Below are 12594 nucleotides of genomic sequence, written 5' to 3'. Positions count from 1 at the left end.
ATTCAAATTTTGCAGCTTTTGTTTTGCAATTGACATTTTTCCTTGCAGAACGAAACTCATCATATAGTTCTAGAGATTTAAATCGTTTCCATCGTGAGTAGGCAAGGTCTCTTTCTCATATAAGGGTTAGGATGTTTGAATCAAACCAAGGTTTTTTGTTGAAAGAAACTATTTTATTTTTTATGGGGACTGTTGCGTTGTATAGAGTTTTAATATTATCTTGTAAAAAATTAACCTGTTCATCAACAGAAGCTAATGAAGATCCCTATGCTATTGTTTATATTGCTATTTACGTTCGTTATTGCTGAACTGGCTGAAGAATTGGAGTAAATAAACAAAGGCCTGAAATAAACGAAGACCTAAGGCTTGAGAAATGTAGGTTAGTTATGAGTGATACACTACAATTTGTGTGCCTGAAGTCTCCTGAGAAATTTGAAAGGCGAACAAGAGAAGACGAATCATTCTGCTCACACATCAAACCGGCGTCTGTTTGACCGACAAATTGCGGAATTAATTTGTCATCCACCGTACAGCCCTGACTGGGTATCCAATGACTTCATTTTATTCCAGCATAAAAAAACGGCTTGGTCAACGATTTTCGTCGCCAGAAGATGCTGTAAAAGCGTTCAAAAACCATGTTTTGGATTCAACAATTGGTTTCAGCGCATGAAAAAGTGTATAAGTTATGCTGGAGGCTACTTAAGAAAACAATAAAACTATTTTTGATGGTAAATATTCGCGTTTTCATTGTTAGGCCAGATAGTTATCGTGCAGCCCTCGTAAACTCACTTGTCAATTAAGGACGCGGCACATACGGTCCGTTGTGTGACGCGTTGCGTGTTGAAAACAACAACCATATGCAAAATGTGTAAGTGATGCCATGTTTGTTCTTGAAGTTTTAATGTGGTTTTTGTAACGCGACGCTCAACGCGCCGTATGTGCAGAGGTCTTTATAGTCGGATAACTGGCCCTTGATGTTAACCTTAGAATATATTGGAGCAAAGTTAATTCATGAAAAATTAAAATCCTTGCATTTAAATGTTTGTTCATCTACTATAAACATATTAAAAGTTTTAATATCATCTTACTAGGCGTTTACACTAGACAGTTTGTCTTCAAATACAACTCTAACACATACATACATTTGTCGCTGTGTCCAAGCTGTCCATCATATTTTCACAGACAGTCGGGTTATAACATTTTTGTGAAAAAGAAGTGAGATGATAATTCCAATGTGCTGAAAACAAAGGAATATGTACAAACACAAAATATGTGAACGAAAAACGAAAAGGAATCGATGATTTTCATTCATAATTTTACAACTGTTTTTGCAGTTGTCTGGACGCCTACGTCAGACAGGCAAGTTTTGGGTTTTTGACAATCAATACATGAATTCAACTGTCCTGTCATGTGTAAACGCAGGGTGCGTACATATTAGATCTGTCTGTTTACCCTAAAATTTTAAGAGAGTGATTCGAGAGAGACATTTTGACAGTTCTTTTACTGAGAGTTTGCAAATTCTTGCTAGACAAATTTCTTCTAGCAAGCACTTGCAACTCTTCTTCTTCCTGAAAACAATCAACCATCTGTGTTTGCGTAGCAAATAAATATGAAAAAAAGAAGAAATAAAAACACAAATTTTTTGGCGGTAAATAATTCAAAATAATATTGGTTTTATTGAGGAATTTGGGTTATAATATTATCGTAGATAATATTTACCTTTGTTAAGCTGTTGCTCGTACGAGTATCAAGAAGGAATTAACAAGTGTCAACCACGAAAGCGTAGGTGTTGTAAAGTGGCGCTCAATGTATTAGTTACTCGTTAGAAGTTTGACAGTACTGCTTTGTGCTGTAAGCACAAAGTTGTACTTCAAAGTAGTAATAAAAATTCTAACGGATGCAAGGGTTTATAAAAATAAAATAAACCAAAGTTTAAGAAAACGTTTAATTGTTTAATTAAACATTGCCGCCAGCGTTGCACCATCTAGCTGTGTTGCAACTAAATAGAATTATATACAGTGTATAATATAAATACAAATAACAATTATGGTTATTAAAATTTTCAATTCATTGTATATTTTCTAATTCATTTTTTTTTTCGAAAAATAAGTGCTCGTAGAGCCAACGCAATTAGAATATTGCTTCAAAAACTACATACTTAAGCGAGCTTGAGCACGCAGGTCGCGGGACACCGTATCGCTGCCATCAATATAGGGGTCACATGGGACATGTGCCGGATACAACCCAACCAAAAATGGTGAGCTGTGCCCATGGGAAACCCGGAATCGAATACGTTTGCGCCTTCATTATTCGGGGGGACACATCTGGCCCAAGAACCATGCCAATGCGACCAGCCCTGAAAAATTGGGGTTCAGCTAACATCATACCACCGTAGTGGTCCTTGATTGCCTCTGAAGCTGTTGCTGACGGAGTTATTATGTGTTGCAAGTCGGAGACCCTTGCAGACACTAACAGTCTCTCACTCCGACTGTAAAACGACTCCACGGTAATTGGACAATACTGGTCCTGCTCCACGTGGATCACAGAGAGTCGCATTGACTCCACCAGAGAGCAACATATGCGACTGTTACCCGCACAAGGGTCCAAAAGGGCTCGTACCGGGCAACGTCGGCCATCCAACACCAAGTTGAACACTAAGGTGGGCCCCAGTGTTACCATGGGCTGAATGCTGAAGGTGCGCACTGGGTCGAACCTTACAACGGACGGACTAGGTAGTGATTGTGGACGCGTAGAGACGGACAGACTAGAAGATGGACGCGTCTGTTGAATCTTCTTTGATTCCTCACGAGATGAGCAGGGGTGCAGAAGAGTGTGGTGCTTCTCGTTGCATTCTCGACACTTCTGCTCACTGGTGCACTCTCGAAAGGAGTGGGATGCGCAAAGGCAGTTGGAGCAGATGTGCCGAGAGACCAACGTCCGGACCTTTTTTTCCAAGGACATGCCTCGGAACCTTCTGCACCTCCTTAATGGATGCGCCTTATGGCAGAGAGGACATCCGGTTGACTTTAAACCGCCACTTGAGCCAGAGTTTCTTGGTTTTGTACCCTGTGCTGCCCCTGGATGTTCACCAACAGGTATTACACCAGAACCCACGATCTCCTCTGAGGGAGGAACGGATTCGGTGCTCCCGGCCTGGAGCGGCTCTTCCAAAGTTTTTGATAAGGGCGCTGGTAGAATCTCCTGAATGGGAGTGTCAGCTTCCATAGCCTCAGTGGTAGAACCTGGTTCTGTTGAGGCCATCTCTACGGTGGGGTCAGACAAAACCTCCTGAGATGGGGCCATGGGGACGTCGACTTCTCTCTCCTCGTCAGACATGGGGGTGAGACCCTCATAATCGGGAAGAGTGGCGGCCATCTTGCTAATGTTTTCCATTCTGTGAAAAGATAGAGAGGCCGCGAAGTTAAGAGAGTTAAACAATTTTTTCTTTTAATTGGTCAAAATGACCAATTTGACTACTGGTCGTCTTACAATTCCGTTTTCGGTTCGTACATCGGCGACTCGAACGTAACCGTCGCTACCGGGAAAAACGTTAATTACGCGACCTAACTTCCACGATGTGGGAGGCAATTGTTCATGACGAATGACTACGATATCATCCGTTTGTATATCGCGCTGCGGGTGCTGCCATTTGTAACGCTTTTGCAGACTCTGCAGGCACTCTTCTTTCCACCGTTGGCAGAATTGCTGAGTAAGCGCTTTTATCTTACGATACCGATTCACGATATGCAACGGAGCTTCGTCAATTAATGGTTCTACAGGGGCAAGAATTGGAGACCCTATTAGAAAATGACCCGGTGTTAGCACTACAGCATTTTCGGGACTATCATTCATTGGGCACAAAGGCCGAGAATTCAAACACGCTTCAATTCGAGAGAGTATCGTTGATAACTCTTCGAAAGTATATTTTTGGTTGCAATGGTGTCTTCTAAAGTGCAACTTAAAACTCTTAACCGCAGCTTCCCAGAGCCCACCCATATGTGGTGCTCCAGCTGGGATGAATTTCCATGAAAGCTCCTGATAACTATATTGTGAACACACCCTATCACGACCTTCATGAAGTACAGCCTTGAAGTCACGCTCCAATTCTCTAGACGCGCCAACGAAATTGGTACCATTGTCTGAGAATATTGTTTTTGGGCAACCACGGCGTGAAATAAACCTTTGAAATGCCTCTAAAAATGTTGTCGTTGACAAATCTGAGGTGGCTTCTAGATGTAGTGCTTTCGTAGAAAAGCACACAAATACACATACGTAGCCCTTAGTAATTCTACAACAACGACCTGTAAAAGACTTGATGTCGAAAGGACCAGCGAAATCTATGCCAGTAGTGGCAAATGGCCTTGTTATGACAGTTCTCTCCGGAGGTAGAGATGCCATAATTTGAGAACACGACCTTTTCTTTTCTAAAATGCAAGGTTTGCATCTTCTTATAACCTTACGAATCAACGACGTTGCTCGAGGTATCCAATATTGCATGCGTAACATACGTAAAACCAACTGAATTCCTCCGTGAAAGGATATATGATGGAAGTATTACACCAAAAGAAGCGATAACCTGCAATTGTATGGTAATATAATTGAATGTTTCTCAGTAAGAGGCAATGTTGGACATTGTGCTAACCGTCCATTGAGTCGAATAACTCCCCTATCATCTAACGTAGGATTAAGGGGGAGCAGAGAACTTTTTGAACTCAACGGTCTTTTGTTTAGTAAACAATAATATTCATCCGGAAAGTGAACTTTCTGAGCTACTATAGCAAGACGTAATCTTGCATTTTTTATTTCCATGGCCGTAGGATGTTTTCCATCGAAAGTATGTCGACCTTTATGCAAAGGATGAGTTTTATGGAAATAACGGTAAACCATTGCATTGCGTAACGCTTTGTCTAGGTTTGAATAATCATCCAATATGTCTTTATGTTCCGAGAAGAACGAAACATGACACCTTACTGGGCGCATTTCAATGTCCGTATCAGGGACAGAAGTAGACTGGATATTCCACTGAGAAGAATCCTGACGAAGCCACTGTGGCCCATGCCACCAAATTTCTGACAATGACAACTCTGACGGTGAAAGTCCTCGGCTGCCTAAGTCAGCAGGATTGACTTCAGATCGTACGTGATACCAATTACTTTGACCAACATTTTCATGTATCCTACATACCCTATTGGCAACGAAAGTGGACCATGTAGAAGGGGTTTTCTTTAACCATGAAAGGACGATCGTAGAATCGGTCCAACAGTAAACTTTTCGAAAAGATATATCAATTTCAGCTACAATCGATTTATACAGTTCTGAAGCTAAAACTGCACCACATAATTCTAATCGAGGCAGTGAAATTGATTTGATCGGTGCTACTTTTGTTTTGCTAGAAAGCAAAAATGTAAAAATTTCACCATTGGAGGCAATGATACGGATGTACACCACCCCCGCGTATGCCTTTTCTGAGGCATCAGAAAATATATGAAGTTCGGCTACACAATCAGGCACATATTTAACCCAACGAGGTATTTGAATCGAATTAACGCCCTGATAAGTTTCAACAAAGCTATGCCATTCATGTGCCGTCGTAGACGGAAGCGAATCGTCCCAATCAATCTTATCTAACCAAATCCGCTGCATAATAATCTTTGCTACTACAATTACTGGACTCAACCAACCTATAGGATCGAATAACTTAGCAATTGCAGACAAAACTTCTCTTTTCGTATAGCTATCTTTGATGGCAAGGGGCTTGACACTAAAATAGAACATATCCAGCTGAGCATTCCATCTAATACCCAGAGGCTTAGAGCTACTAGCTTCCACGAAGTTAAGAAGCTTAGAGTCTATCAAATGTTCAACGGGAAGGGGGTCTAGGATGGCGCGATCGTTAGATGTCCATTTTCTCAACTCAAATTTGGCGGAACCTAATGCACTAATAAGTTGGTCCCTAGACCTATGCGCAGTCTCCAAATCATGATATCCCGTCAGGACATCGTCAACGTACATGCACTTACGTAAGATATGTGCCGCCAGCGGAAAGTCGGATTCAGTATCATGAGCTAACCGGCTCCTGTAACAAAGTCCGTATGGCTAAGTAAGGAGCGCAGTTAACTCCGAAGGCTACAGTTTGTAACTCATAATCCTGTATAGGCTTATTGGGAGAATCCCGAAACAGAATCCTTTGAAGAGAAGTATGAGCTGGGTCTACCCGTATCTGACGATACATTTGGGTAATGTCACAATTAAAAACATATTTATATAATCTCCATCGAATAATGAGGAGGACCAAGTCCAGTTGTAAAGTCGGATCGACGTGAAGAATGTCGTTGAGGCTTTTCCCATTAGATGTTTTGTTAGATGCGTTAAAAACTACCCTTAATTTGGTTGTTTGTTTATCGGGGTTGATAACGGGGTGATGAGGCAGATAACAAACCGTAGAGTTTGTCGACGTTGTCGAAACTGGCCTCATATGATCTAACTCTAAATATTCACGAACCACTCCATCGTAAATTTCCTTAACTTCTGGTCTTCTAAGGAGTGATGCCTCATTACGAAGAAATTGTCGTAGACAATTCGTCCTAGAGTGTCCGAGATCAAGTTGACCTATGAATTCTTGTTTATTGGGAAGTGATACGACGTATCTTCCATTAGAATCCCTATGAGTGGTTCGTTTGAAGTTATCCTCACAAAATTGATCGGAAGGAGACAATAATTTGCGCCTTGGGACTTCTTCTAGTTCCCAGAAACGAAGAAGAGTCTCGTTGAGCTTCTCTTCGTGAGAATATTTCACATTTGTTGAAAAAGTTGTGACGTTACTAGAAGAAGCGATGTTATTGTTGGGGACTGGACCTGTAATAATCCAGCCGAAAACGGTTTTCTGTGCGACTAAAGACCCTAGTATATTAGTCTGTATCCCCTGAAGAAGTATTTTCGGATACAGATCTGCTCCTATTAACATGTCTACTGGACGACAGTCAAATAGATTTCTATCTGCCAAACGTAAATTTGGCATTCTAGATACAAGTTCTCTGCTAATGGAGAAGGACGGAAGATTGCCTGAGATAGTGGGAACTACTAGTGCTGTCATTTCCATAAAGAGCGTAGTGTCTATAGGGGAACCTACACATAAGAAACACGATTTTCGTGACATTATCGAAACAGCCTGATTTACTCCTGATATTGTAGCCTGAGTTGAGGATGTGGCTATACCAAGACGCTGTTGTAATCTTTCGGTTATAAATGACGCTTCAGAAGCAGGGTCTATTAAAGCACGTGCTGGGTACGTAATACCCCGGTGAACAAGGTTCGCCATAGCTGTACCCAATGGAACTGTTCTGTTTTGTGAAGTATGGAATACCTGCCTATTGGAACTCGAAATTTGACCTGATGACGTGGTAGCGATATTTGGGTTAGCTTGATTGGATTGGGAATTGGTTGAAACAAATTCTGATTGCAATGGGGGTTGCGACGTCGTCGTTCTATTATTAGAACTGTTATTTTGTACCGTATCATGATGGAGTAAAGTATGATGACGTTTGTTGCACCTTGAACAACTGTGGGAGCTAGTACAATTCCTAACGTCATGACCTCGAGAAAGACAATTAATGCAAAGCTTGTGTCGTTTTGCTAGTGAGAATCGGTCGGCCGAGGAGCGCTTTCTAAATTCTGGACATAATCTTAAATGATGGAATTGCCTGGGACACAGTATACAACATTTTTCACCAGAGGATTGTGAAGACTTGGATGGAGCCGCATTCGTAAAATGGGTCCTAACTTTCTTCTGCTCTGATCGTTTGTTCGAATCGATTCCTTTTATATCCCTAAGACAAGTAAGAGTTTGAATTCTTTCCGTTAGAAAGAGATCCAAATCTTTCCACGAAGACAACGCAGATTTATCTTTTATGCTTTGTTCCCACAGCGTAACTGTAATTTTGGGAAGCCGTTGCAGACAAAGAAAAACTAATATTGGGTCCCAATTTTCAGTAGCAACTTCATAAATTGCCATGGCAGAAATGCACCCATTTATACCTCGTTGTAGACCTTTCAAACCTGCGCTCGTTTCATTGTCAAGAACTGGAAGATCAAAAAGAACCTTGAGTTGGTTGTTAACCAGAATGCGAACATTATCATAGGTTTCTTTTAAAGATTTCCAGGCTAAACTAAAACTTTTATGAGTTAGAGGGAATTTTGATACAATATCTCGCGCATCGCCACTCGTTTTCTTTAGCAGATGACACAATTTTTCAATATCGCTAAGACGAGAATTATCAATGTAAATAGCCGAAAAGAAGTCCCTGAATGTTGGCCAAGTAAGAATGTCACCATTAAAGACATCGATGTCACATGGCGGAAGATTAATACTATGCAAGCAACTATCAGCATTGGAAACAAAGGAACCTTCACCAAATATACCACTTTGACGCGAAACGTTCAGACCAGAAGCAATGTCTTCTTCTAGAGGCTGTGCTGCACGTGGAGTGCTTGCTTGATTAGATACCCTAGCTGGAGTTTGATTCTTCGTTGAAGGACGAAATTTGTCTATTTTCTTATTTACAGCTGATAATATCCTAACATAGGACTTAAATGCAACATCATACTTGCTATTAAGGGACGTGAGTTCATTAGCCGAAGGCTGGTCACTTGACTGAATCTCATCTAGGCAGTTGTCAAAGAGATCTTTAACCTTATTCCAAAGTATCTTAGCTTCATCCCCATGAATTTCCAAGGAATACGTGTCAAGCTCTTCATCTGGAAGAGTTTCAAATTTCGCAACGAACTCTACCAGAGAATCAGTAGCTCTGATAAAGGATTGAAGAGAACTCAAAGGCATTTTGATGGGTTAATTGACTTTTAAAACCAAATCGAAGACTAAAACCACAAGTATGCAATAAATTTCCAACAAAAAATTGTTGAAAATTCAATAATTGACCAAAAAAACTGTTATTGAGACAAGCTTGCGAAAAAATAAACTTGAAAAGATTAAAGATTAAAACCCAAAAATCAATGTGATTTGTATCTCAAAGAAGGAATAATTGGAAAAAACTCTATTCAAAAACCAACAAAATATTTATTAAGCAGCAAAAAACCAATAAACTGCACGGTAAATATGAAGTGGAAGAAACTTTTCCTTAAAATGTAGCGAAAACTACACCAATTTGAGAGAAAAGTAGAAAAAAAATCAAAAATTCACTTTTAGCAGTGTGTGAAAAAGCACTAATTTTCGCTCAGTGTATGCGGAACATACAATCACTGATTGAAAATACCAAAAAATTTCCAAAAATTCAAAACTTTTTCAAAAAACCGAAATTATTTTGAGAAAATTCAAAAAATTCACCAAAAAACACTAATTCAACAATGTAGTGTGCACGGACTGTAGGTTAGGTTAGGTTAGAGGATGTGCAGCCACTAAATGTGACTGCGCCACTCGGAGACCTTATGGTCCATTGTGATCATCCTTTAGAAAAGGTGGAGAGAGATAAAAATAGATAAGAGAGATAGAATTGAATTAATAGGATGGATAGATAAATAGGAATAAGAAGTATTAAAAGAGCTAGGAAACAGATAAGAAGACGAGGTAGGCAGAATAATCGAAAAGACAAAGACGTTACGCGTTTAGGTTGCGCTGTCCCAGCCACTTTAGATTCTTAACGATGTTGCAGATTACAGTAGGTTCCACAGTTGAGTAGAAGGTTAGAGACGGCGGAAAACGAACACCCACTAGTCTGTGTCGTCTACGAGCCAGAGCTGGACAACGACACAGGAGGTGTTCGATCGACTCCGACTCCTCCTCATCCTCACAGAGTCTGCAGTAGTCATTAACATCCCTATCCCATTTAATGGTAAAGGCCCTGACATAGCAGTGTCCAGTGATGACTCCCGTCGTTACCTTCACTTCCGCTTTGCTCAGGTTCAACAACGAATTCGTTCTTTTGGCTGACAGAGACGGCCATATGGATCTTGCCACAATGCACCTAGGTTCATTGCGCCACAATTCACTGGCTCTTTCGTCAGAGAACGCTTCGACTTTTTGGAAAAAGTGACAGATGGGTGGTTTGATAGAGTCAGTGATAGCTAGATCAGCGGACTGTGATCCTCGTCTAGCTAATTCATCTGCTTTTTCATTACCCTGGTAGTCACGATGTCCAGGTACCCAACATAGCCGAAAGCCGTTAGTTAGCGCATCCAGAGCTGCTCTACACTTGAGGACGACGTCGGATTTGATGTTACAGGATTTGATGGCTTTAAGAGCCGCTTGACTATCCACATAGATAGTCACCGGTTCAAAGATTTCTGCATCCAGATCTTTAATCAATTCCGCCGCCTTCCAAATCGCGAAGATTTCAGCCTGGAACACACTACAGTTGCTGTCTAGCCTGTATGTGCGTTCAAGTGATAGACTTTCACAGTAGACACCGGCACCGGTACCTTCCTCCATCTTGGAGCCGTCTGTATATATAGCCAGACCGCCCAGAGGGGGGTTACTGCGGTTCCAGTCGTCTCTACTAGGTATAATGACTTCTATATCGTCAAATCTTAAGACTGGTGATATATAGTCACTTATTTTGCCACAATGGTTCACAAAAATACCTGATTCATTCAGGATACACCCATGCCCATAGGTACGACCACGCCAAAGACCCTGTTCATGAAGCCGCAGGGCACTCCTGGTTGCCTGACACTTAATGCTGATACTCAATGGTCTTAAGTTCAGCATTGCGTTCAGTGCAGCCTGTGGCGTGCTCCTGGTAGCTCCAGTAATAAGAGTTGCGGCGGCCCTTTGTACCTTATCGAGCTTAGTGGATGTTGACTTTTGAAACAATGAGTGCCACCAAACGAGAGAACCATAGGATAGGATGGGTCTAACCACTGTATTATACAGCCAGTGTATAATCGAAGGAGTTAGTCCCCAGCTTTTCCCAATGGAGTTCTTACATGAATAAAGTGCAATCATTCCCTTCTTCGCCCGCTCCTCAGCATTCCTATCCCATCGCAATTGACAGTCAAGGATTGTGCCAAGGTACTTTGCTTCGGGGGAGAGTTGGAGCTGCACCCCATCCAGTGTTGGTGGAACAAAGGCGCCGAGCTTACGCTTCCTTGTGAACATTACCAGTTCCGTCTTCGTTGGGTTAACCCCAAGGCCATTAGCCTTGGCCCAGCGTGATAGAGTTGATAGTGCTCCTTGCATAAGCTCCGAAATGGTTGACGGAAATTTACCGGAAATCAGCAGTACCACGTCATCGGCATAAGCAACAACTTTGATACCTTGATTGTCCAGCTCCATCAAAATATTGTTTATAACAAGGAGCCACAGTAATGGCGAGAGCACACCTCCTTGAGGGGTGCCTCTAGTCACTGTTTTCCTTATTTTTATCTCCCCAATGCTAGAATTTATAATCCTGCTTTGAAGCATATTATTAATCCAGCACGTTAGGGGTTCAGGTGCATTAACTTTCTTCAGTGAGAGATTAATGGACTCAAGTTTTACATTGTTAAAAGCTCCTTCTATGTCTAGAAAGGCAGCCAAGGTAAAGTTTGAGTCTTCCACGGACTGTAAGATGCACACGACCACAAAATGTTAACTGTATTAAATTTTTTCCCAAAATTTTAAAATTCAATAAAAAATCAAAATTCGAAATATATAAATTATAATTTACGTAATAAAAAATAATATAATATATATTCGTATTTATCGAGGACCGACTGTACAGTACGCCCCGAATTTCCAACAATTTTTTATCCGCGTACGTATTCGTAAAAATACCCGAAAATATTTTCCAAAAAAAATTTAGTTTATTTTCGACAAAAAATTATTACCAAAAATTTATCACGCTACTTGGGTAACCCTATTCGTGTGCATACAAAGGTTTGATGTGGGAACAGTGAGAAGACCATCCAACATTAACAACAACAACAGTACTGGCTAATGCAGTCAATGTGGTTATGTGGTTCACTGAGTGCCTGTATATTTTGTTTTTGTATTTTTCTAATTTCTTTTTATTCTTTAGCCTTTATTTTTTGTTGTAAAACACTATGTAGGCTTTTTGTATGTGGATAAAATAAAAAAAAATATTAAAAACCACTGAACGATATTTAGGCACTTTTTCACTGTTCTCACTTGTTTTATTTTTATTTGTTTTGCAATATCTTTTAAGGAATATCACTTTGCATGCGACGAGTAGGTTTGACGGGAGAATAAAAACAACAACAACAAGCCGCGTATTGTAAGACGACCGTAGTTTATGACTTTTGTTTGCAATTATTTTTTCGAAAAAAGTAAACAAATTGAAACACTCGCGAATGCAATCTTAAATAGAGATACGTACCTTGATTTTTTAATGATTATTATGAGGGAAATGAGGGTGAATTAATGAGGTGATGGATGTGTTGTGGTTGGCTTGCTTCTATGGAAATAGAAGAAGAGAAAAACCTTTATAATTGTCGTAAACAATTGTTAATCCGGCTTGAAGGACCAAATGTTTGCGTAGCAAATAAATATGAAAAAAAGAAGAAATAAAAACACAAATTTTTTGGCAGTAAATAATTCAAAATAATATTGGTTTTATTGAGGAATTTGGGTTATAATATTAT

General features: G+C 40.4%; 1 protein-coding gene across 1 annotated transcript; it reads right to left on the bottom strand.

The window, feature by feature from the left end:
- Positions 1-2044: 2044 nt before the first annotated feature.
- LOC141394409 (uncharacterized) lies at positions 2045-12466 on the bottom strand. The gene is made up of 2 exons (XM_073968683.1): positions 12330-12466; positions 2045-3394 (listed from the first exon to the last, which is right to left on the bottom strand). The coding sequence occupies exon 2, from the start codon at positions 3391-3393 to the stop codon at positions 2218-2220; it is 1176 nt and encodes a 391-aa protein (XP_073824784.1). The 5' UTR covers position 3394; positions 12330-12466; the 3' UTR covers positions 2045-2217.
- Positions 12467-12594: the final 128 nt, after the last annotated feature.

This window comes from Musca autumnalis, unplaced genomic scaffold, assembly GCF_047663935.1.
Source record: "Musca autumnalis isolate F117 unplaced genomic scaffold, ASM4766393v1 scaffold_2, whole genome shotgun sequence".
Classification (NCBI taxonomy): Eukaryota; Metazoa; Arthropoda; class Insecta; order Diptera; family Muscidae; genus Musca; species Musca autumnalis.
The sequence above is the reverse complement of the archived record's forward strand: the minus strand, read 5'-3'. Positions and strand labels throughout refer to the sequence as shown.